The sequence below is a fragment of the Lactuca virosa genome, chromosome 8 (genome assembly GCF_052849685.1).
Source record: "Lactuca virosa cultivar CGN04683 chromosome 8, Lactuca_virosa_CGN04683_v6, whole genome shotgun sequence".
In the NCBI taxonomy this organism is placed as follows: domain Eukaryota; kingdom Viridiplantae; phylum Streptophyta; class Magnoliopsida; order Asterales; family Asteraceae; genus Lactuca; species Lactuca virosa.
The window spans coordinates 322,200,489-322,226,276 of NC_136433.1; the positions used below are offsets into that span (position 1 = coordinate 322,200,489).

Here is a 25,788-nt window from a genome sequence, read left to right on the forward strand (position 1 = left end):
AAGTCGCTGTCGAACTATGACCTAGTCAATGAATTGTCCATTAGATAAGGGATCATATATTCCTCCATTCTAGATATCATATGGACTGAGACATGGATTATAATCATTCTCTATGTCTATCTGTTGTTTCCCGATTTCCGATTTATGACGACTGACTAATTGAACAAATCAAATCAGTCCAGGCCCGGCCGAGCACTTACGTTTGTCATCACTAAATCATCGAGGGCCCCACAAATATCGATTTTATCCCTCCAAGTGTAAAAGGAATGGATAAACTTCGACTCATATGCTTGTACTAACTACTTGTTGAATCATACACAAAGGCACGTTTTATAACATCAAGTTACTGATGCGTTTTCGTACAATCAATGTACAACCAACTCATAGTCAACAACTCATATCTCTAGGCTTGAAGAATATAAGATATTACCGTCTCATGATCACTAGTGATAAAATCCATGAAGTGAGTCAAATGAGCGTGAGTTTAATCCAATACTCGAATCTCATTCCAGGAGCACTCATGAATGTTGCAGCAACTTTTGCTATGTCTAAACACTTTAGACATCTACAAGACCAATTCATGACAGTCTTGATTCATACCTACTTCCAAAGTATGATTGACTGTGGAGAGTTTGAATAACCTAGTTATTCGGGAAGTCAAAACATGCAAAGTGAAACACAAGAATAATCGAATCCAATATGGTCTTAGAACTTATGAATATAAATAAAACACATTTTATTTATCACCATATTGATTACACATTATTCATTGTATAATGTTTCGATTAATCAACCTAATACTTGAATTAAAACAATAGTCATGCCATGCTTCAAGCATGCACACTATGTTTTGTCCAAACAATAGTTATGCCATACTCCAAGTATGCACACAATGTTCGTCTATGATCCTTACTTTGTGAAATAGACCAATTGAACATGATTCCAATGATGCTCATTTCACAACCCCAAATCCTTACCGCAAATGTAAGAACACAAGATTCTTGCCATTTACTGAAATCTGTTAGATTCTAAACTTATACGCATTGATCCTCTTGTAATGACTATGCACAAAAGTCACAAAGACTTGGCAACAGACATTTACAAAGTATTCCAATGGAGATAAATTCCATTGAAACGAAGTCTCACATTCAAAGTACATTCCTTTGAACATCCTTCTTGCATAAAGTTTTTCTAATCTTACACAGATTTAATGAATAACTTCCACCTATGGAAACATTTCCACATTCCCATTTTGACTATCACTTCTTGAACAAGAGTTGCATTCTTTCAGAATATGTCAATATGGTCCTTCCAAAATTAACACTATACTTCCAATTGTCCATGAGCAACCAATCTTTGGTAAACCTCAGATTGTCCTCAACAATTGCTTAATCATTTTAGTCATATCCAGTTCTAGTACTTTTTCCCTCTTAATGCCCTAGGCATTAGGAAAAATTTAGAAAGGATAAATATTATAGCACATGTAATCGATCCTATATCCGAAGCATATGGGACACGATTCATGATGTCTCACATGAAGACATGATCCTAGACCAGTCTTTTGCTACAATATTTTTTTATTTGCCATGTTTTCATAATTTGACTATGAAGAGGGATGTCGTAATCATAATCGAATTTTGAGAACGCAATATATATAGAATTTCCTTATGTTGAACCATTCCAACATACAATTCATATATATATCCGTGATTAAAATCTTAATCTAAGCTTTTAGAATTGAAATGCAGTATAATTTCCTCTCCCTTAATTATAGCAAAACAACTTTTCCCAATTGAAACTTTTGTTTTCTATAATTAACACTGCTAACTTGCAACACTTGTCATAATTGATTATGTTCCCACTAGAATGATAATTACTAGCATAACAATTATGCTCCCACTAGCTTTGACATGTACTCAAAAATCAGCTGGACTTCTAGAAATCAATACTTTATTGAATTTCTTACCAAAGTTCAGATTTCTGATACGAGATGCTTTGATAAAACTTTATCAAAATCATACACCTTTCCTTAGATAGCTCACATGTGTGTCTAAACAGTTCTTAGAACTATGAAAATGGATGCCGTAATCATAGTCTCAATTGTTTAGACCTTTTCCATTTCTCACAAGTCCATGTTAGTGTGCCGGTTAACCACACACGCTCCACTAACGGCTTTGAGAATGCAAATATCACAATTGCTATCTACTTCAAATCTACTTAGTGGAAGCGTTTCCTCACCATCATTTTTCATGAATCGGAGAGAAACCTTATGACACTTAGATTTTATGGTGTATGTGTTCCTATCCATGTGAATTTGTCATAACCACAAGAGGAGGTTAGTGACAAATCCAAACTCATATGGAATGAACTTGTTCAATCTTAACTTCTTGCCACCTGGCAGCACAAGGGCCTACCATTGCTTCCAAGTAGTTATGCAAACAACCGAGAACTCATAGAACTCACATGCATAGTCAACTTTAACTGGAATGGGAACAGAAACAAGAATATGTCAACACGATAGGTTACAAACCTCAAGTCGTGTGCTAGTGATAAACAAGAGGTTTTATTCTTGATAAGTTCTTGAAACTTTTTCAAGATCTTGATGACTCCCACTGTCCTCTTGACATATAAGATTCTATTGTCAAGAACCATTCCTTGACAAAACAAATATTCAAGAGTTAGTGTGGATTCTTATGAAGATAAACATTTCACTCAATTGGTCTTAGTTGGTCTTTATTTCATCCAAAACATCACAACTTACCAATTTCAAATGTACAAGAGTAGAAAACATTTTACTCTACATTTGATAAGTGTTTTAAACCTTCTTAAGATTATGTCACTCAAGTTACAATCTTGGAGTATTAATCTAAGACTCAGTCTTGGAACGAAGTATGACTTATCTTTTTGATTTAACCAATTCAACAGTTCACGATTCCTCTTCTTAGCCAAACAAATGCACTAAGATGTCCTTAGAGAATCAATTGTGATATGGTTTCATAATCACTAAGATAATCATAAAACAAGATACTCAAGTACTCTCCCATCTTTTCAGATTGGAGAAACTTTTATCTTTCTGCCTAATTTGATTCTTCTTATTCGTTCTGCCTTACATTGAAACTTTTCCAATGTTTTAGAATTACACTTAAACTTGTAAGCACAACCATATTTACTAAACTTTAGTAAATCATGACGAATAGCCTTATTGTTCTTTGTGGTGGACCTGATCAGCGCACAACCAAGTGTACCCGATCCTATAGTCCTTCACTTGACTCACACGAACATGTGAACAAGGAATTAGTCTTAATTTTCCAAAGATGAAAAATTCTCATTCATCATACAATACAAGTGGCATGATTCCAAGTTTCTATCCAACTGAAACTTGGGTGATGAGAATCTTTCCTTATTTGGTAAATTATGACACTACCATAAACGAAAGAATCAAATCCATTTTCCAATATTGCTCTCAATGGAATCATATAAACAACAATTTTCACAAATGCCATTGTAAGGAAATTTAAAATAAATAAAATCAAAACTTTTCTTTTATTTAAAACTTGCGGAAAAAAAACTTATCCTTACAATGCAAGTACATATGAAAACTTGTTGTTATCTATTCCTAAGCAATCTATCATAACTCTTAAGTAGCAACTCAAAATTTTGATCTTCGAATCATGTGATCGAAATCCATCTCTTCGCGATCAGAATTCGCTTACTCTTCCTTTAAGCTTCCTTTCTTCGATTCTACAAAACATCAAAATGTGACCTAGTCACATCATGTAATAAGAATCTCCAAGTAGGAACTTGATATAGTCAGATAATGGACTTTACCTGAAGCATAGTCGAATTTGTTGACTTTTACCATTCTTATGGTCTTTCAGGTAAATTGGGCAGCTTCGCAACCAATGCCCCTTCTTTTGGCAATAGAAACATATGGACTCTTTGGTAATGGTACATTGGACTATCTCAGACTTAGCCTTTCTCTTTACCATTTGGTCAACCGGGTTGACTATGGCCGATCCCTTTCCATTGGGAAGAGATGACTTTTCTGGACTTCCAATGTTTCCATTGTCAATGTCCATGAAAGTTTGGGAAATAGATCTTCCAATCAAATTTGCTTTACCAGTACCCTAAATCATTGCTGATTCAGCAGCAACAAGAAAATAGGTAAGATCAATAAGGGTCATGTCGTGATCTGTCATCAGGGAGTGACTGAAGAACCAAGTCCACAACCACCTACCTCGAGACTTCGACACCCAACTCTCCCAGCCTGTCAATATGTAACTTCATCTCCAAGATGTAAGCATATATAGACTTTGCTTGCCAATAGGGATTGAGTGACCTTGAACTTTTCAAGAACTTGTGGATTAGGGAGAATAATTGGAGGAGATGGAGGAAGAGAAGTATGATTTCCATGATCCAACCACGGGACATCATCTTCATCAGAAAGCTTGTTTCAAGGGATTTAGGAAGATCATAGTTGTCTGAACCAGACATCTATAATGGGAGAAATTCAAGTTAGTGTAAGAAAATCGGGATAAAATAGCCTTGGAAATTCTGAGAATTGTGATTTCACTTTCAAATCAAAGTATTGGGTGTACTCCCTAATCTTTGATTGGATAAGACTTAGAAGAGAAAAGAACAGAGAATGAGATATATGAATTTCGTAAGTACCAGAAAAAACTGACCAAAATTGATTAAATACCTCCTTTGTCTAAAAACTGTCAAAACTGTCATAAAACAGTTTGGCAACAGTCAAAAAACTGTCATAAATCCGGGTTTTCTATAAGGATTAATACCAAGTCAAAAAACGGGTCAAATATTCTAAACTGGCAGCTCGATCCCAGCCAGGGGCTCTGCCTCTTGGACCACGCCAGGGGCTGCCGCCCCTTGGACCCCGCTCCCAGGGGCGCTGCCCCCGGACCCCCGTTCGTTCAGGGGATTTTCCCCTAAATGACAGTCTACTTTTAATCTTGAATAAACTTAAACAAGTGTGCACTCCACACCTTCCTTACTTGTTTAATATTTGTCAATATCACTTTTGGTCAACAAAGTAATCCCATTACACTTAAATCACATTAGTGAAACAAATCACCAACAGTTAGTTGGGTTAAGTCCTCAATATAACACCCAATATGAAATATTAAGGCTAGGACCCAACACAATATTTTATAACTTGGAAGAGGGATGCCGTAATCCAAGCTATAAAATATTTGAAGGTAGGTAAATGACGATTTACAAATTTCCACCACAAAAACGAAAAAATAGGTCTTAAGTGAATTGAAACTCCTAGATCCTTTGAGATTCATTGAACTTTTCAATGGCATGTTTAAATCTCGGTTGTGCCCTCTCAAGTTTGTGACTGAGATGCCGAGGATCACAAACAAGGTGTGAATAACCATGCAAATTAACTTGGTACCCTTAATCTTTATCACCTAATCAATGTGCCGGTTACCCACACGCGCTCCACAGATCTATGATAAACATTAAGTCACCCTTTGCCACTCTTACTAGTCCATGTTAGTGTGCCGGTTACCCACACACGCTCCACCAACGACTTGATAAGGTACAAAGTGTACTTTCATGGGTTAGCACCAAATTCACATTTTTCCTAAGTAACTAAGATTGGGAATTTATAAGTGTTTAGTTACTTAGTATTTATCATTATACTTTTAATGAAGGGATAATTAATGTCCTGTCAAACCCGTTCGGCTAACGACCCTCCACCAGTCAAGGAAGCGGTGGGTGAGAGTGGACACCCATTAAACTGTCATTTTATAGGCAGTAACCTTATACCCCCCTTATAGACTGACTTCGTGAATGAGGCCTACTAACGGTAAGACTGACATACTCTTATCCATATATATAAATATTAAACCTATAATATTATAATAGTATAAGGGTTGAATTTTAACTTTTCAAATTCTAAGGGTTTAACTTGGAATTAAAGTATTCATGGGGGGAAACTTTACAAATTCCAAAACTTGAGGGCAAGTTTTGAACAATTCAAAAACTTTTGGTTTCCATAACCTATGAGTTTAAAGTAGTTTAATGAAAAACTCTTCAAGTTCCATGAGACTCTTCATTTTCATAACTTATGGAAATCTTATGAGTTTTAAAAATCATAAATGAGACTTTTCATATAACTTGAGGACAAGTTACAAAAACACATTTTATGAACAACTTTTAGATCAATTTGGATCGAAAACAAATTATCACATAATTTTTCTATTAATCTAAACTAACTCATAAGAACAAGATAATTCAAATCATCAATCTTCAAGAAATTAGCATGAACATATAAACTAATACAAACCTTGAAATTATGACAATTATCTTTTAATTGGATGAGAATAAACATTACCATAACATCAAAATCAAATTTTATGAACAAAAACACTTTTTGGTAATGATTCTAATCTAAAATAGGCCAAAAAACTCGAACATATGCTGTCAGGGGCTCCAACTCGCCGAGTGCAAGAACCAACTCGACGAGTTGGATGAGTTTACACATGGACTCGTCGAGTCCCTCAATGGACTCGTCGAGTCCCCTGTCTAGACAGCAAAAAACTTCGATTTTCAGCCATTTGCATCAAGTATAATTGAAAACAAGCCTTGGCTCTGATACCACTGATGGGTTTTTTATACTACAACATCCTATGGTGCACATACAACCCTAAATACCTTGGATCTATGTTTTCACTAATTATACATGCAAATGGTTTCCAAGGTATTAATCCTATAACTAGCATGCATTTGACATAAACCATATAAGATACTAGTTAGGGTAACATACCTTTTTAAGTAGCTTGAGGTCTTGAAGTATTTGGCCTTAAGAGCTTAGCCCTAATAGTGTTGAAGCCTCAAATGAAGTCACAACACATCATGGACAAAGGATGAAACTTGAGAGAGAATTCATACACACCAAAACCATCCATATCCTCCAAGAATATAATAGTGGTGATTTTGGCTATGAAGTAACATATTTATATGTGGAATTCCAAAGGTCATGGCTTAACCCAAACCCATACCCATGGGTTTATGATCCATGGTTCATGTGGCCCAACTCTTTATGTATCCATACATAAACTTGGTCCAACATGGATCATAAGCCCAACACATATAAATATAACTAATTACCATAATTAGTCCCCATAGTTTAATTAGTCTCTTTTGATCACTAAATTAATTCGAAATTAATTCTTGATCAATACTAGTTAAAACATATGATTTCATATTAATATATTAGAACTTATAATATATTAATAAATCATACATAACCTTCTCTCAAGAGTCTATCCTAACAAATTGTCCTAATGATATGCAACCCAAATGGACCATGCTACTCTCGGGTCAAGTAAATACCAATAATAGTTATGAGCTTAGACATATAATCCAACAAAAAGAACCCATGGTTTTGCTATCCTACTCCTAATGTTTGCGATTGTGATAGCGACTGTGGGTTTGGTGCTTTCCGTGTTGTTAATAGGAAATATGCAGGTGAGTTAGGGTTTTAAACATTATACGATTCACATATCAACTGGAGATCTACTTAGAAGTGAAGTAGCAACAGGTTCTGAGATTGGAAATCAAGCAAAAGAGTACATGAATTCAGGACGCCTTGTTCCAGATGAACTTGTCACAAATGTATATAATATCATTTCACTAACTTAAATCACATTCACTTTCTTTCCAAATTAGATAAACAAACACTTTATTTTATAGATGGTGATTGGGCGACTTTCAAGAGATGATACAAAACAAAAGGATGGCTTTTAGATGGTTTTCCACGCAGTTTTCCCCAAGCAGAATCACTTGAGAAGATGAAGATCAGACCAGATGTGCTCATTGTTCTAGATGTAAGTTATAATAAGATTAACACATATCTTGTTATTAATTCTTTATATGTTATAATTTAATCCCTTAAACGTAGGTCCCTGATGAAATTCTAATTGATAGATGTGTTGGTAGAAGATTGGACCCTGAAACAAGAAAGATTCTAATACGATTTTATTGAGTTGTATGAACTTGTGCAGCATGCAGGCAACATATTGCAGAGACTGTAAGTGGGAAACTAGAAACCCTTACCCATTTACCTCTTGTTAGTACTATGTTAGGTAGTTAGGTAGTAATATTTCCTAGTAATGCAAAGATAACCTGCTACTATTCTTTGGTTACAAAAGGTCTATGATAGAATCAATAATCATTTCTATGAAGGCCTTTGCTTATGAGATGTTGGAATAAATCTGCTAAGGAAAAGAGATGTGATTTGATTATATGTTAAGGTTATCAGTTTTTTATACTCCTGGTTTCTTTCATTCATTCAGGTATCTACTTTGTACAGTAGGATCTGTGTACATTAGGTCAAAGGAGGCTCCTGCTAAGGAAACCTTAAAAGATCTTGTTGAAATGTGTCGTGGCATCCAACATCCTCTTCGTGGACTCTTTCTAAGAAGTTATCTTTCTCAATTCAGTAGGGATAAGTTATCTGATATAGGTTCCGAGTATGAAGGGTAAGATTGTCAAACTTGTACATGTTTCAGACTTTCAGTTATCAATTGCAAAGTCATTGAAGTACTAAAATACCCTTTTCTTTTAAGTTTAGACTAAAATTTGAAATTGTCCCAATGTCTACTGAAGTTTGTATTTTTTTTCATATAAACCTAAAGACTAAGTTCATCTACCTCCGAGCCTAATGGTTCAAACAGAGCTTCCACTTCACTTGCTTCAACTTCATCTAAACTTGAAGGATTCCACTTGGGATTCTGATTAAATTTCAAAGATATAAAAAAGAATGTCAACATTATTACATCACACACTTCCATTTTTTTATTACTTATAATTTGAAAAATCTATTCAATTATAGCATTGTACTCAGATAAAGTAATTCATGCAATTTTTCAAACCTGATCCTTATCCACCAATACTGCCCTAACCCCTTCAGCAAAATCACTTCTTACAGAAAACCTTAAAGCAATGCGATATTCAGTTTTCATAACACCATTTAACTATACACAACAAAAATCATCATATCAAACAAAATTTCATTAAATCTCAACCCTGAATAAATAAATAAATAAATATATTAAAAGTTTAAAAGTTAAAACTTACTGTGGATAATTCATGTTGGCTGTTTCTGCATGCAGATGCAACTCTAGAGAAATACATTTGTGTAAGGAAAAGAGAAAATGGAGCTCCTTTCTTAATCCCCACAATAGCATCCTTTACCCACTGTGAAACTGCACACAATAGGGTGTTTCTTTTTACGAATTTGCCCCTATTAAGCGTAGTAACTCAAAAGGAAACAGCTTCAATGCCTTGTATTCTTACCTGATGCATCAGTATTCTCCTGATACTTTTCCAGCTCTTCTGTAATTTCTTTAACAGATTTATTTGCACAAAATGTTGAAACTATTTGAGGTAAAAGTGACTTCAATTTGTACTCTGACTCAGGGTTGCTACTATACTTCCCTAATATTGCTTTAATCTCATCATGTGGATCCTCAAAACTGTATACAAATCACAAATATATATACATATACATGATATATCTATAGCTTATGTGTCATTAGGATATGGAAATCAAAGGAAAAGTAAGAAATATACAATGTAGTTGACAAGAGAGTCACCTTAAGTGGGCCCAGATTTCCAGATGGGACAAAATGTGTCCCAAAACCTACATAAAGTGCATCAGCTGGATTTAAAATTATGTTCCCTGTGATTCCAAGATAAGCACCTGTGCATACAAATGAATAATCACATGAACATGATATTTCCAATTTTTTGTTCTTTCTATGTTTGACTGTTTGTTAAGTTAAGTTTTAGTGACAATATTTACCAATTGATCCTTCTCCTGAAGTTTGTGCTGCTATGTAAGCAAATCCAACATCTGGAAACAAACCAATTCCATTCTCTGGCATAACAAAAATAGTTTTCTAGAAAAAAGAAAAAAAGATGGTTACTTTATAACTTATGGTTTGGGATTATGATGAATTTTACATTTTTACAATTTTACCACATGATTGTTGTTGGCTTTACCTATGTGGGATCCCTAAATTGGCCAAGAAATTGAATAAAGTATGAATATTTACTACCTTCACTATGTGTACTAATGCCCTACATAAGTTTAATGGTTATTTATTTTTTTCTTTTCATATTTTTGTACACATATCATGAATAAAGTACTGAACTTTTTTTTTATAACTCATTTGAAATCTTCTATATCCAGGTGGTGTTGGTGGCAGCAGAAGGGGAGAAGATGTCATTCACCCCTTAAAATTTCCCATGAATATCTCTTTAATGGTACTTCCCATAAAGTCATGTATATATAGATTATAGAATCACTTTTTTAATGTTTTGCAGCCCGACATTGTTACCGGTGATATTAATTTGTAATTTTTTTATTTAAAATGATACTTATCATAATTATCTCATATTTTTTTGGTTCTTTGAAGGGTGATTGTATAGGAACTAGTATGTTAAAATTTGGTTGCCAGGTACTATTAACCTCATATTTTACCTCATTACCCCATTTTTAAAGTTATTTTTGTTTTTTTGGCTTATTTTTACATATTGAGATTTGTTGGTTTATGTGAATCTAATGGTTGCATTATTCAAAATTGTAGGTCTTGTTGATGTGCATAGTGTCAAGCAAAGTAGCTCGGATGTTGTGAAGGTGGGCAACAAGTTCTTGTAGTTCAACTATTATTTGTTAATGACTTTCATCTCTTTCACATTTGACGTATTACATTTGTCTACTATTGGAATGATTATTTGTATGACATTAACTTTTGTGCAATGGATTGTATTTTTTGTATATGGTATTTTATTTTCTATTATGAGACATGAAATGCAAATTTAATTTGAAAATTAGTAAATCTATAAATAACTTTTTTTTAAAAAAATTTAAAATAACAATACGCAAAAATGTGTGTCAACTTCATTTATGACATGACCTTTCTTGACAGCAGCTTTAATGATACGCATTGCGTGTCCTAAATGCGCATCGTAAATGCGCGTCGTCTATAGACGACGCGCAAAAGCGTGTCGTCTCTCGTTATGACAGGGCCTTCCTTGACACGCATTTGCACATCGTCTGAGCGTTTTACGACACGCAATGCGCGTCGTAAAAGGCTGTTTTTCTAGTAGTGTTTGTATATTGTATATTAACTGTACTACTTTTTAATACCTAAAGAAAAACATATTAACTTAATTGTTGCATACACATATAACTACTTTTCAAAATGTATTTAAATTGTAAAGCCTCGTTACCATAAAAATGAAAATTTTAGAGAGTAATAAAAAAATTAACTATCAAATGTAAAAAGATGTCAATAAATTATTGAAATAAAGTAGTTTATATAAATTCAATCTTAATTTTTATATCAGATATTTAATTCATATTAAACCAAATTTCATGTTTTAGTTTAACATCTTATTATAATATTAGAACGCCCTTCCTTTAGAATGTAAGGAAAGTGGAGTTAGTAGGATTTTTGATTGATTTACGAGGATACTAGTTTATAACCCGTAGGAAATTTTGGGTGATTTTATGAGGAATTTTGGGTGATTTTAAGAAACCAAGGAAATTATGAGGAATTTTGGGTGATTTTATGAGGAATTTTGGGTGATTTTAAGAAACCAAGGAAATTATGAGGAATTTTGGGTGATTTTAAGAAACCAAGGAAATTTGATAACTTTGAATTTTCATACCACCCACTGACTCAATCTACTTTAATAAATGAAAGTTTTTTTTGCCACTTGTTACACTCTCATTTAATTTGTCAAATGTCATTTTATGGTTATTTTGAATTAATTTTTTTTTCTACATGTCATTTTATGAGTTTTTCTATTTTATTAAATTTCATATAATACTTTAATGTAATAATTACAATAAATGTAGTAATAAATACATATCATTTTCATTAATCAACTTACATTTTAATATCAAAATTCTTAAAATTAAAGCTCATTAATTTCTTTTGTTTATTTATTTAAATTATTTGTTTAAATTTAAAAGATAAAAAACATTTCCATTATAATAATTTATTATTTTTCTTATTTTCTTATAAATTCAAAGTTCTAAAATATTTTGAGCTTTATATTTAACTTTTTTTTAAATTAACTCATATAATATATGAGTCTCACAACTAGTAAATAATAAATAATAATGAGAGTTATAGGGATATATAGGTTTTGGATTACTAATATTTTTAAGGGGTTTTCTTTATGTACCCCTAAAATTCTTATTTCTATCCCTATTTTTGTCTTTTTGTCTTTTTTTGTCTTTTTGTTGTTTTTTTAATATTTTTAATAAATAAATGATATTATTTTTTTCGTTTGGACTATCCTTGTGTTTTATTTATTTTGCCTATTTTTTATTTCATTATTTTTAATAAACACATGTTATTATTATTATTATTATTATTATTATTATTAAAAATATATTTTTTTCATTCAGATTATTTTGTGTTAATTTTTTTTCAATCTAACTATACCTATATTGTTTTTCTATTCCGATTATCTATGTGTTATTCTTTCGTTTGGAATATTCATATATTTTTTTTTTCATTCAGACTATTAAAGAGATATCTAATCAAATCAGTTTTTATAAAATAAGAATAATGATTACAATAATAATAATAATAATAGTAATAATAATAATAATAATAATAATTATTATTATTATTATTATTATAATAATAATAATAATAATAATAATGATAATAATAATAATAAAAGACGACAAAAAGACAAAAGACAAAAAAGACAAAACAAAAGATTTTTATTTTATTTTTATTATATGATCTTGTTGCAGATTTATACCGGGATTGACCTATAAGACTTCATTAAACCCTAGAGTAGTTCTTTTTTACTTTAATAAGTTATCTTTGAATCACCGCAACGGTGTAACGCACACTTAAATAAGCATTAGAGAACAACAGACATAGTAGTATGTCGACCCATTTTATCTCATTCTCTTTTTCAGATTTCCATTATAACTTTGAAGTATTTCATAGGAAAAAGCTCTGGCTGATAATACGAGGGATCTTCTGATAATACGAGGGATCTTCTTGGCCAGAAAGAACAGGCAGAAAGAAACTTAAATATCTTTATACTTAATTTTTTTATTTCTTGTAGTTCTTTTGCATTATATTTTATATGTGTTTGGATTTTTAGAGATTGGCTGAAGGGCTTGATGCGGAGGTGCAAAGATGGTGCAGGACAAAGACGTAAGACGAACATGTCAATGTGATTGAAAGTTGAGCAATTTAATGATATGGCTTCTCAATCTTATTTTCTCCTACTTAATGTTAGGTTTTGGATTTATTTTTACTTTTTTTTTAAACCTCAATTGATTTTATTGAATTAGAGCATCTTCTCACCAAATACAATAACCAAAAAAATAAAAATAAATAATATATCATATATTGGTACGACGTGGTCTTTTATACGTCTGTCAATTCCCAGAGTCGTCTCGTGTATATGCCTAACACGATACGACACAAATTGTTTTTGCATAACCTGAACACGACATGACATGACATTGTATTTTTTTGCCTAACACAAACACGATCCAACTAAAAACCGACAAACACGACAACACGACAAAAGTAACATAAAAATCTCTTTTGTTTAATTAATTCATGCTTAAAAATGACAAACACAACAACACGACAAAATAACAAAAAAATATCTACGTCCTGAAATTGATTCATGCTTAAAAACCAAAAACACGACAAAAAAAAACATAAAATGGTACTAAATGTCCTCAAATTTATAAGATAAAATAGGAATGCATTCATCTACTCGTGTATATCTTTGCTATCCATTTCCATGATATCATCGGTAAGTTCTTCTAAAGTTAATTATTCATAACCTACAAAACAAAAAACATAATGTAAACTTAATAAAAACCTTAATCCACCAAATTCAAATTTTCAGCAAGTAAAAAAACAAATACCTTTAATTCCAAACAATTAATATTTGGTACAAATTATAGCCTCAACAATGTTGTGCTTCAAAGAACTTCGATATTGATTAAGAACACGTCCACCACTATTAAAGGCAGATTCATATGCTAAAGTGGAGACCGGGATGCTTAAAATATCTCAAGCTATAGAACCAAGCTCTGGATGACGATATTGATGTGCTTTCCAAAAAGAAAGAACATCTAAATCCTCATCTATGTCACTTCTTGTCTCATCTAAGTACATCTCCAACTGTGACTTTTAAGACAAAGGAAACTCTATACTTTCGTAAGCCGTGAACTCCTATGTAAAAGAAAAATATTTATCAAGAGTAAAAAACTTATACATTAAGTTAAGAATATATAAAAATATTTAATGAGTAGTTTCTTACCTTTAACATGTCTCTCGTGTTTTACTAAACATTGTTTCATTCCTCTTTTCATGCACAACCTTTCTTGAATCACCCCTTGATACAGTTGAAGTTTTACAAGACATGTGTGGATCAAGAACATACTCTTTATAGAGATCAAATAACCACTCCTGAACACGATCAATGTTATCACAAGATTTGCTCCCATAAAGTTTTGTATAAATGAACTCAAAGTATTGTATTTTATAACGTGGATCCAAAACTGCAGCCATCACCAAAATCACACTGTACTAAGACCAATACTTTGAAAACTTCTCGTACATTTTAGAAGTCATTCCCTTCATAAACTTATTTGAACTTTCCATTTCTTCTTTTAAAGTTTTTTCAACCATAGAAACAGAATGAAAATATAAGTTCGCTGTGGAGTATTTGTTTCCAGAAAACATGCACGTAACTTCATAAAAAACCTCCAAGAATCTAAAAATCTTTTCTCATTTACCCTATTCATCATGACTTAGGAAATCCAAATAATTAGAATCACTAAGTGCTAAATGAAAGAAAGCACGCCAATAAATATAGCACTTTGAATCAGAAGATAAGTGGCATTCCATCTAGTAGGAACATCGTGACGCAACCCTGTTTTTGGATTCAAATTGACATATGTTACACAATCATTAAACTTCTTTCTCCTTGCTTGAGAAGCCTTCTCATACTTGATAGACTCTCGCACTTTAACAATCCATTCATAATTTTTGTTGGGCCATGAGTGGTTGTTACATGTTCTTTGTACAGAAAAATCTTAGGTGGAGAAAATTTGTTGGATTAAAACAAAAAAAAATCTTCATTTCTTTGTACAATCTATAAACTATAAAAACATGTAAAGAGTATCAGACATCCAAGAATAAGTATCCAAGGAAGGAAAAAAAGCAAGAAAGGAAACATAAAAACATGAGGCTATGATATAACAATTTGTTTTTGCACCTTCACGATTTCTATATGATATTGAGAAAAAAGATGGAATCGTGGTTGATGCCTTGTACTACTGATTAAAGGTAATAATAGGAGGTGAATTTGGGTTTGATACATGTGTGATGGAAGTCAAAGTCAAGTAGCAAATCAGAAACTCTAGCTATATGATCGATTAGCCAAAATAAAAAAGAACGCATAACAAGGAATTTCGAAATCATACAAAATCTTATCTGTGTGTAGTGTGTGAAAATCATATATGGTACATACACGATACGTACTGCAATCATAAATTTTATTTCAAGACAAAAAGAACATAGCATGGAATTTGGAAAAGCATACATAATCTTATGTGTGTGAAGTGTGTGAAAATCATACAGAATACTACCTGATCGTGGTGATTGTATGATTGATGAAGAATATAAGAAATTGTCAATAGATACGTGATGAAGAATAGAATAAATGGCAAGTCGTTGTGTTCTGAAGAGCCAAATGGATGCGTTCTTACTCGAAGTCGATTTTAATTGATGATACAGAAGATTGAAGTGAGAAGAGACAATAGAGATGAGACTAGAGAGCAACCATAATCTGCAATGAATTTACTCAAATATAAATAACTGTGGATGGAGATCGGAGAGACAGTACAATGTGAACTGAAGAATAAGAGGCGCAAATCATTTAACTAATTTTCTAGTGTCGAGGGTCTTGACATTTTACATATTTATTAAAACAAAGAGACTCTTTGATTTATATACATTTACTAGTTCATGGTTGGCATTCTGTCATTCAGACAGAATAAAATCGGATTTTTAAATTTGAATTAATTTAAAATATTCAGATTTTTAAAAATAAAAGAATTAGTTATCCCTAAAAATACAAAAATTTCCTTTTTTAATATAGGTTAATTGACTAAAATGCCCTTATGCTGATATTAGTGTGATTATATGGTACATGTTATCCTATTCTAATATCATAGACCCTCTAATCATGATCTTTGATTCTATTCCATCCGGTGGTCCAGATCTGTGCATTCTGACACACAATAGTTAGTAAAAACAAAATAACCTAAGCTTATATATATATATATATATATATATATATATATATATATATATATATATATATATATATACCTATTAGCGATTGCACTAAAAAACATCATCATTGACTTGAATGGGAATAAATTTCATGAGGAATTGTTGACCATTGAGTTGAACAGTTTCGACATAGTATTAGGAATGGATTGGCTTAGTGCGAACGATGCCGAGATACTATGTAGGAAGAAGATGGTAAGAGTAAACCCACCTAGAAAAGAATCATTTGTGGTGTATGGGGACAAATGTAGAGTGAACTCTGGAATCATCTCCCTGATGAAAGCCAGAAAGTGTTTGGCCAAAGGATGTACATCATATCTAGCATTTGTGATCGCAAAGAAGGAGAAAAAGGAGATTCAGAGAATACCAGTGGTGTATGACTTTCTGGAAATCTTTCCTGAAGATCTTCCTGGATTTCCCCCTGATAGACAAGCAGAGTTTCGAATAGACGTGTTTCCAGGAACGACGTCAATAACGAAAGCACCATACCGATTAGCACTGACAGAGATGAAGGAGCTTATGATGCAACTTTAGGAGTTGTTGGAAAAACGTTTCATTAGACCTAGTTCTTCACCCTGGGGAGCTCCGGTGTTATTCGTGAAGAAGAAAGACGGGAGCATGAGGATGTGCATAAATTATAGAGACATGAACAAGGCAACGATGAAGAACAAGTACCCATTGCCAAGGATTGACGACCTGTTCGATCAGCTACAGGGTGCGAGCTATTTCTTGACGATTGATCTTATGTCAGGATATCATCAGCTGAAGGTGAGAGAGCAGGATATAGTGAAGACTACATTCAGAACGAGATACAGACACTATGAGTTTTTCGTTATGTCATTTGGAATAAATAACGCTCTAACATCATTTATAGATTTAATGAATCGAGCTTGTAAGCCTTTCCTCGATAGATCTATGATATTGTTTATTGATGACATTCTGATTTACTCGAAGAGCCAACAAGAGCACATAAAGCACTTGTGAGAAGTATTGGAAGTTTTAAAGAAGGAGAACTTGTGTACAAAGAACGAGATACATACACTATGATTTTTTGGTTATGTCATTTGGAATAAATAATGCTCCAACATCGTTTATAGATTTAATGAATCGAGCTTGTAAGCCTTTCCTCGATAGATATGTGATAGTGTTTATTGATGACATTCTGATTTACTCGAAGAGCCAGCAAGAGCACGGAAAGCACTTGTAAGAAGTATTGGAAGTTTTAAAGAAGGAGAACTTGTGTACAAAGTTCTCCATTTGTGATTTTTGGATTCGAGAAGTCCAATTCTTGGGTCATGTGGTTAACCAAGAAGGAATAATGGTTGACCCAACAAAGATTGAAGCTATGATGAAGTGGGAACGACCAAAAAGTCCCACTGAGATTCAAAGCTTTCTAGGATTAGCTGGATATTTTTCAGAAGGTTTATCCAAGGCTTTTCTTCGATAGTTACTCCATTAACAGCTTTGACCCATAAAGGAGCTACATATACATGGAGTGAGAAGCACGAAGAAGCTTTCGAGGAAATTAAAGAAGAAGTTGTGTGAAGCACCGATTCTTTCATTACCTGACGGAGTTGTAGACTTTGCAGTTTATAGTGATGCGTCTGGAGTTAGGTTAGGATGTGTTCTAACTTATATAGATAAAGTGATAACATATGCATCTCGACAACTGAAAGAGCACAAGAAGAACTACCTCACTCATGATCTGGAGTTGGCAGTGTTAGTTTTTGCATTAAAGATATGGTGGCATTATCTTTATGGCACAAAGTGTAAGCTCTACACTGATCATAAGAGTCTCCAATATCAATTCGATCAAAAGGAATTAAATATGTGACAATGATGCTGGTTGGAACTACTCAAGGACGATGACTGTGAGATACCTTACCACCCTGGTAAAGCGAACGTCATAACAAATGCTTTGAGTAGAAAGATAAATTTGGAAAGGAAGAAACCAAGGGCGTTGAGAATTGATATTGTCTCGAAAATTGTAGAGAGTATTAAGAAAGCTCAAGAAGAAGCTTTGGAAGGAGATAATAAAAAAGAAGAGCATTTAGGCAAAATGTTGGAATTCGGTACAAACGACCAAGGGTTGAATGTATTCCAGAACAGGATTTAGGTGCCTAAAATGGAAGGAATGAGAGATCTTCTTATGAAAGAAGCCCACAAGACCATGTACTTGATTCATCCCAGCAGTACCAAGATGCATAGGGATCTGAAACCCTGCTACTGCTGGCCAGTGATGAAGCTCGATGTTGCTAAGTATGTATCTGAGTGTGTAACCTGTGCGAGAGTTAAGGTGCAACATCATAAACCATATGGAAGTTTAGAGCCCTTTCATGTACCCATAGGTAAGTGGGAGGACATCACCATGGATTTGTGACCAAGCTACCAAGGGCAAAGAGTGGTCACGAAACGATTTAGGTAATCATGAATCGATTCATAAAGTGTACACACTTCATAGCGGCCAGTGAGAGATGGTCCATGGAGAAGCTTGCAAATGTCTACGTGAAGGAGATAGTAAGACTTCACGGTGTTCCCTTAACGATTGTTTCAGATTGTGACAGTCGTTTTACTTCAAGATTTTTGAAGAGCCGACAGGAAGAGATGGATACAAAGTTGTGTTTGAGTATAGTCTACCATCCACAGATTGATGGTCAGAGCGAAGGGACAATTCAAACACTGGAAAATATATTGAGAGCATGTAGCTTAGAAAATATCAAAATTAGCCGACGGAGTCCAAAGCGAAAGTTGTAGATCTCCTTGATAGCTACACATGGATATAAAGAACGTCAAAAAATAGAGCTCGTATGCGAAAGTTATGAATTTTTGAAGATTGAAGTTTTACCTACGTTTTTGCTTACTGCCAATCCACTACGCTCGCCGTACAACTAAAGTACGCTGGGCGCATGCAGTACGTTGGGTGTAACTTGAAAGTGTGCTGGGATGAACCAAGTACATGGTATGTTAAGCTGCACATACTACGCTTGTAACAACTCGATATTTCAGGTCAATGTACTAATTTAAAGTCAAATATTGTAACCTCTTTTTGAGATAATAAAAATAGCGTCAAAAATGAAATGTTCAATAATCTCAATAAAATGTACTAAGTGGTAGATATCGTGACAAGGTTTTCAGAAATATAAAGAACACTAAAATGCATGTTATAACGAAGAAGTTATGATCAATCGAAGATCCGCAACAAAACCGGTAAAACACTGTTAAGCATAAAATGCGAAATTCCAATAAAATACTTTTTAGCCTTAGGTATCTAAATGAAAGTTGTAGATATCATTAAACCGTAAACATACATAAAAAGAACGTCCAAATCTGACTTCGTATGAGGAAGTTATGATTTTTCGAAGTTTCGGATATATAGCGGCAGACAGCTAAAAACTCGCAATAGAGATCGAGCGATTTTTAACCGACACGACCTAAACCAGAATCGAAGATTTCGTCAATGGTAGTACAACGGTAAAAAGACAGACGAAAACGGACGTCGGATGAAGAAGTTATGGATTTTTAACGGACTTTTCCAGTCCCGGCCTCTTAAAAATATAATATTAAAAATAAATTCAAAATTAGCCGACGAAGTCTAAACTAGAGTTGTAGAGTATATTCTCACCTTCGCGTGCATATAAAGAACGTAGAAAACGGAGCTCATACGCAAAAGTTATGGAATTTCAAAGAACTGGGCACACATCTCGAGGCTGATCCGAAGGGAACGCCCTGCGTTCCCTAAGGAACGCCCCGCGTTCGCATATCAGAACGAGTCCCATCGCCATCCAATCCGAGGTTCATAAGCAGTGATGCACTAGGCTCCAGAACGCGCTGCGTACGAGGGAACGCCCCGCGTTCGGGAACGCCTCGTGTACCTCGCAGGAACGCCCCGCGTTCGAGACCTCTTCCAGCCCTATAAAAAGGATGCGAAGGCTCCGGGTTTTGGTTGCTAATTCTCAACTTTCTCTCCCAAATTTCATACTTCTACCCTCTCAAGACTATCCCGACATCCCGGTTTCATATCTAAGCTCTGACGGAAGTTTGAAGCCCCGAGATTCCCGAGAAATCGTCTTCTTTCCAGTCAAAGTGCTGCCCGAGTTAAACATCATTTTCATCAAATCGTCACTTCTACCAAGTGAGTTCATACCCCTATCACAACACTTTTAAATACTTTGTAAATGCTTTTTAAACACTTTTAGGGGAGAATACAAGTAAACACACAACAAAAATCGTGTGAAACATCAATCTTTTGCTATACTTTTCATGCAGTTGTTTTAACTATCATACGAAAATGTTAGCATGAAAAACATATCACGATACCACTTTACCCTCACGGGATGAAATATGTTAATAAATAATAACATGCATTATATATATATATATATATATATATATATATATATATATATATATATATATATATATGTTTACATAACACATCATGACAAGGGTAATCATTTCAACTATAACATTTTGTTTATGTAAGAAAACACAACTCATCATTATGCCCTTATCAACATAGTAAAAAGGGAAATCATTTCGGACATAAACACATTCATTTTCAAGAATACGTGACTTAATTGAGAATCTGTGAGTCATTTGTCTTCACTATACCTGTCAAGGTACCACTAGAAAGCCTTGTTTTATAACCAGAGTCTCTGTTGTGAGAACGTGATAAGTGTGTATAGATCTATACGGGACTGATGATCCCGCACCCTGACTGTTAGCTACAGTCCGCGGGGTGACAAATATCATAACATTTCGACGCCTGAAGAACGTCGCTACAGGCAAATCCATCATAGTATGGTTATGAAAACTCACAGGATAGACAATTATTATGGTATTATATTTTTGCGAGAAAAGTAATATTACAGTTATCTTTACGTAAAAATACAAACTTCTTATAGTTTTCTTTACTAATAAAACTATACATCATTATTTTAAGTATGACATATTTACTTACAAGTTACAGTTTTGGGCATTTGAGACTCCTCCTCACTTTTAGGAAAAATATAGGTTTTTCCTGGTTCGATACATTCATTTCATAGAAACAACGATTCATAACTCCTTTTATAAGAAAATATCGGATTTTCTGGAAAACAAACGTAAACCTTCGAATGGCATACATTTACACAAATATCTACTTATAAACTCACCAACTTTATTGTTGACACTTTTTCTTTGAAATAATTGTATTCTCAGGGAATCGCTAAACACCAGGTTAGCAACTACTTTTGGGGACTAATGCTCTGGTGTTAGTAACATCTTTGGAGCATCATATTGTATTTGACTTTGAAACATGTAATACAACAATCATGTAAACTTTTCAAATATATGTTATGGTGGCGTGTACTTTCTTTACTATTTAATTGTTATGATACTGTACATGACGTCCTCCGCCCCCGAACGTTTCCTCCGTTCAGGTTTAGGGGTGTGACAGATTGGTATCAGAGCATTGTTTATAGTGAACTAAGTATATCAAAACCATTTAATTTTTTTATATACAACTATAAACACAACTGGGCAAAAACACTCTGATTAAGAGACATACTTTTAAAAATATAGTTTTATTAAAAGTATACATGCATACCTTGCATAACAATAACAGTATCATAAGGAAAACAATATAGAAGTATTATAGATGAGTTGTGCTCTACAGGTATGCCTTGGAATATGTAATCGGGACTGGGATAAATATAGACCGATCAACTATAATTATCCGAGAGCCGACTAACATACGTCAGGGAATATTTGCAGAGGACGACAAGTCTAAAACTTACCAAACATACAATCTTTAGAATCAAACATAACATTTAGAATAGTATAGGAGTATTTTGTAAATGCAATAGTTTAACCTTGATGTTCAAATTATATGCTTTAGTGTTTAGACAATTCTCATATCCCTGTTCTCGTACAGACACAATGGCCGAATTCCACTTGCCAGGAGACCCTTACTACCCAAACCAAGGTAACGGAGGCTGGGTGGAAGATGATCCAGAAGAGGATCCTGAGAAAATTGTGGATGAAGAGGAAGAAGAAGAGGAATCCATGGAAGAACAGGAAGAAGAGTCAGAGGGGACCGATACAGAACCCGAAGTGTACAATCCCCCACCAGCCGTCCGACCTCTGGCAATCAGGCGAGGTTTTCAAGGACCAACCCCCAAGTGGGGAAACCTCATTCACCAATGGAGCCGACAACAAGGAGTGCGCCCTCCATACAGGATGTGCCGAGACTTCTACGACGTTAGCAATGAAGGTTCTGCTGACCGGGCACTCCCTGTCATCGTGGATAACATGGCTAACCAAATCGACCAGTCAAGGATCTCGATGACCTGGATTCGAGAAGTCAATGCAACGACACAAAGCAACACTGCCGATATATATCGCCTAGACGAACTACATGATGAGACCCGAGTTCACACCAGGACACTACATGGCCAAATGGATGCAACCCTCACCGAGATAAGAGAAATGAGGGAGCTACATGTCATCCTTGAGAGGCGACTAATGGGAGCCAAACACTCGGAAGCGGAATCTAGCTCTAAGCGCAGTACATGTCGCAAGTAGTGCTTGCACGACTCCAAATTTTGTTATAGACTAGGACCACGACTAAATGTTTTACTTTTGTTAACTTTCGGTACTGTAGACCTGTAGATAAGGTCAAAATTTTCCAACATTACAGTGTATCCAATATATATATATATATATATATATATATATATATATATATATATATATATATATATATATATATATATATATATAAGTATTTGCTTTGCGTGTTAATTCCTTGGATATCGCTCAAATTCATCGGTTTATCTGTTATTGTAGAAACTACTACTATAAATCGAACACAAATCACTGTTAAGTCGAATCGCAATACATAAAGAATCTAAAATAGTTAAACTCTTTAACACTCAACTTTCATTCATCAAAGACTTATTGCCTTTCATTGTTAATTCTTTGGCAGCAAGATGCCTCCTCGCAGATCTGGCAGACGCGTTAACAATGCAACACCAACACCACCGCCACCACCTCCACAATATGATCCCGTCATGGTACAGGCTGCTATCACTGCAGCAGTAGCAGCTGCTCTTATGCAAATAAACTCTAATGGCGCTGGCGGAGCTGGAAGCAGTACCAACCACTTGAATCGTGGCACTGGCCATGGTCATACCAGGGAATGCACATACAAAGAATTTTCAAATGCAAAGCCAAAGACATTCAACGGGGTAGGAGGAGTCATTTCACTTATGCAATGGTTCGACAAGACTGAAACGGTCTTCGAGATCTGTACATGCCCGGAAATAAGCAAAGTCAAGTTCGTTGCTTGCACTTTCTCTGATCGAGCTCTCACCTGGTGGAAGGGCCATGTGAAAGCCCTATCTCTCCCAGTTGCTAATGCCATAAGCTGGGAAGATCTCAAAATCTTGATGCTGGAAGAATACTGCCCGAGGGGCGAATCCAAAAGTTAGAGCAGGAGTTATGGAACCTAAGGATGACTGGATCGGACCTAGCCACTTACTGTGACAACCCGAAACTTCTATCTTGTACATCTAGTCAATTCAATCAATGTTAAACTCGATTCTGTTACCTTTTAGCAATGTTTAGGGGTTCGTGTAAGTGTTCTAAGCTTGAGTACAACCAAGGTTGAGATTAGGGATGAGTTACCAAAGTCGTAAAGTAGCATTTCGGGCCATACACTCTCTTAGGAGGAGTGTACGGCCGTACACATGGGTGTGCGGCCGTACACATGGGTGTGCGGCCGTACACCCCCCGTCATGGCTGCACACTGAAGGTGGTGGGTCACCCACCCCTATATATATATGAGTAGACCTCCCTTCCTTCATTCCTTTCTTCCCTTGGCTGCACACTACTCCATTCTCTCTCAAGTTTCTTCAACCGTGAACCCTCCAAGGCTTCACAAACGTAAGTATTCCATCCTTTAGCTTGTTATACTTGGAAGACCTCTTAATCTAAGCCTTGAATCTTCAAGTTTCATCATGTTCTTCATCCTTTGAAGGAGTACGGCCGCACACCTTCATAAGGTTGGCCATACACACCTTAAAGGCCCTCCAAAGTGAGAGTTTGACCCCTATCATCTAGTTGGACATGATCCTAGCCTTGATGCACCTTAAAGTCGACAACTTTAGCATGAACATGAAGGGTGTACGGCCGCACACCCCTTTGTACGGCCGCACACACCTCTTAGGGTTGTAAACTCACTTTGATGATCATATTAGGCCTCAAACTTGCATTACAACTAAGCTTGGGACCTAGAACACTTCTTGGATGCTAGTTAGAACCTTGGAAACACCTTAAAAGCACACCTCTTCATGAGTGTATGGTCGTACACTCATGGGCCGCACACCCATGGCTGTACACACCCTAACTGTGGCCGTAAATCTCCCTCATTCAATCACATGTGATTCTAACACTTAGTTTCAAGTGTTTCTTAGTCCCTAGGGTGATTCCCTAACATAACTAGTTGCGTTATACACTAATTTGATACAATTATATGTCATTATATGCTAAATAGGATCCGTGCACACTGTTGGATAAGGTGTCTAAGTCCATAACTTATTTGGTATATACTTGACCCGACCCGGCATGGTCCATTTGGGTTGCACTTCACCCGAACTATTTATATGGATAACATTATGAGAAGAGTATATTTGCAGCCTACTAATATATTATAAGTTATAATATATTAATATGAAATTGTATTATTTAATTAGTATTGATCTTAAATTAATTATGAATTAATTTAGTGATCATAAGGTGACTAATTAAATAATGGGCTATTGTACTTATATAGTGTGGGCTAACACTCATAAGGAAATGGGCTAAGCTTGAATGGGAGTCCATGGATGATCCATGGAGCTTTTAACCCATGGATCCTTGGAATAGGAAAAGACATGGGTTATTAGGGTTTGCATGGTTCATAACCCTAATCATCTACACTATATAAAGAGGCTTATGGTGCTTGAGAAGACACTATGTGTGTGTGCATAAGGTGTGGCCGATTTCTAGAGTATTAGAGTGCTCTCTCATAAGTTTTCCAAGTTTGTGGTGATTTGTGATTTCCATTTGAGGCATTCACCTTATTGGTGCTTGGCTCTCAAACTCCCAAGGAATCAACTCACTAATAAAGGTATGTAATTCTTCTAGTATCTTTTATGTTTAAAAGTACCCCATGTATGCTAGATAGGTTATGAACCTTGGAAAATTATTTTGCATGTATTTTAGACAAACATAGATCCAAGGTTTCTAGGGTTGCATGAACACCTTAGGAGTGTTAGTTTGCTCAAAACCCAACAGTGGTATCAGAGCCTAGGCTTGTTTGTTTGATACTTGTTGCAAACTTGTTGAAAAACTCAAGTTTTCTGCATTC

The 25,788-nt window shown here is 34.7% G+C and overlaps 1 protein-coding gene across 1 annotated transcript; it reads right to left on the minus strand.

Moving 5' to 3' along the window:
• Positions 1 to 8,660: 8,660 nt before the first annotated feature.
• On the minus strand, positions 8,661 to 14,609 carry LOC145131744 (3-hydroxyisobutyryl-CoA hydrolase-like protein 3, mitochondrial). The gene is made up of 8 exons (XM_079066400.1): positions 14,384 to 14,609; positions 14,212 to 14,270; positions 9,836 to 9,932; positions 9,604 to 9,733; positions 9,328 to 9,506; positions 9,109 to 9,236; positions 8,904 to 9,005; positions 8,661 to 8,762 (listed from the first exon to the last, which is right to left on the minus strand). Exons 1-8 carry the CDS (start codon positions 14,607 to 14,609, stop codon positions 8,661 to 8,663), a joined length of 1,023 nt encoding a protein of 340 aa, XP_078922526.1.
• Between the last annotated feature and the right edge of the window lie 11,179 nt (positions 14,610 to 25,788).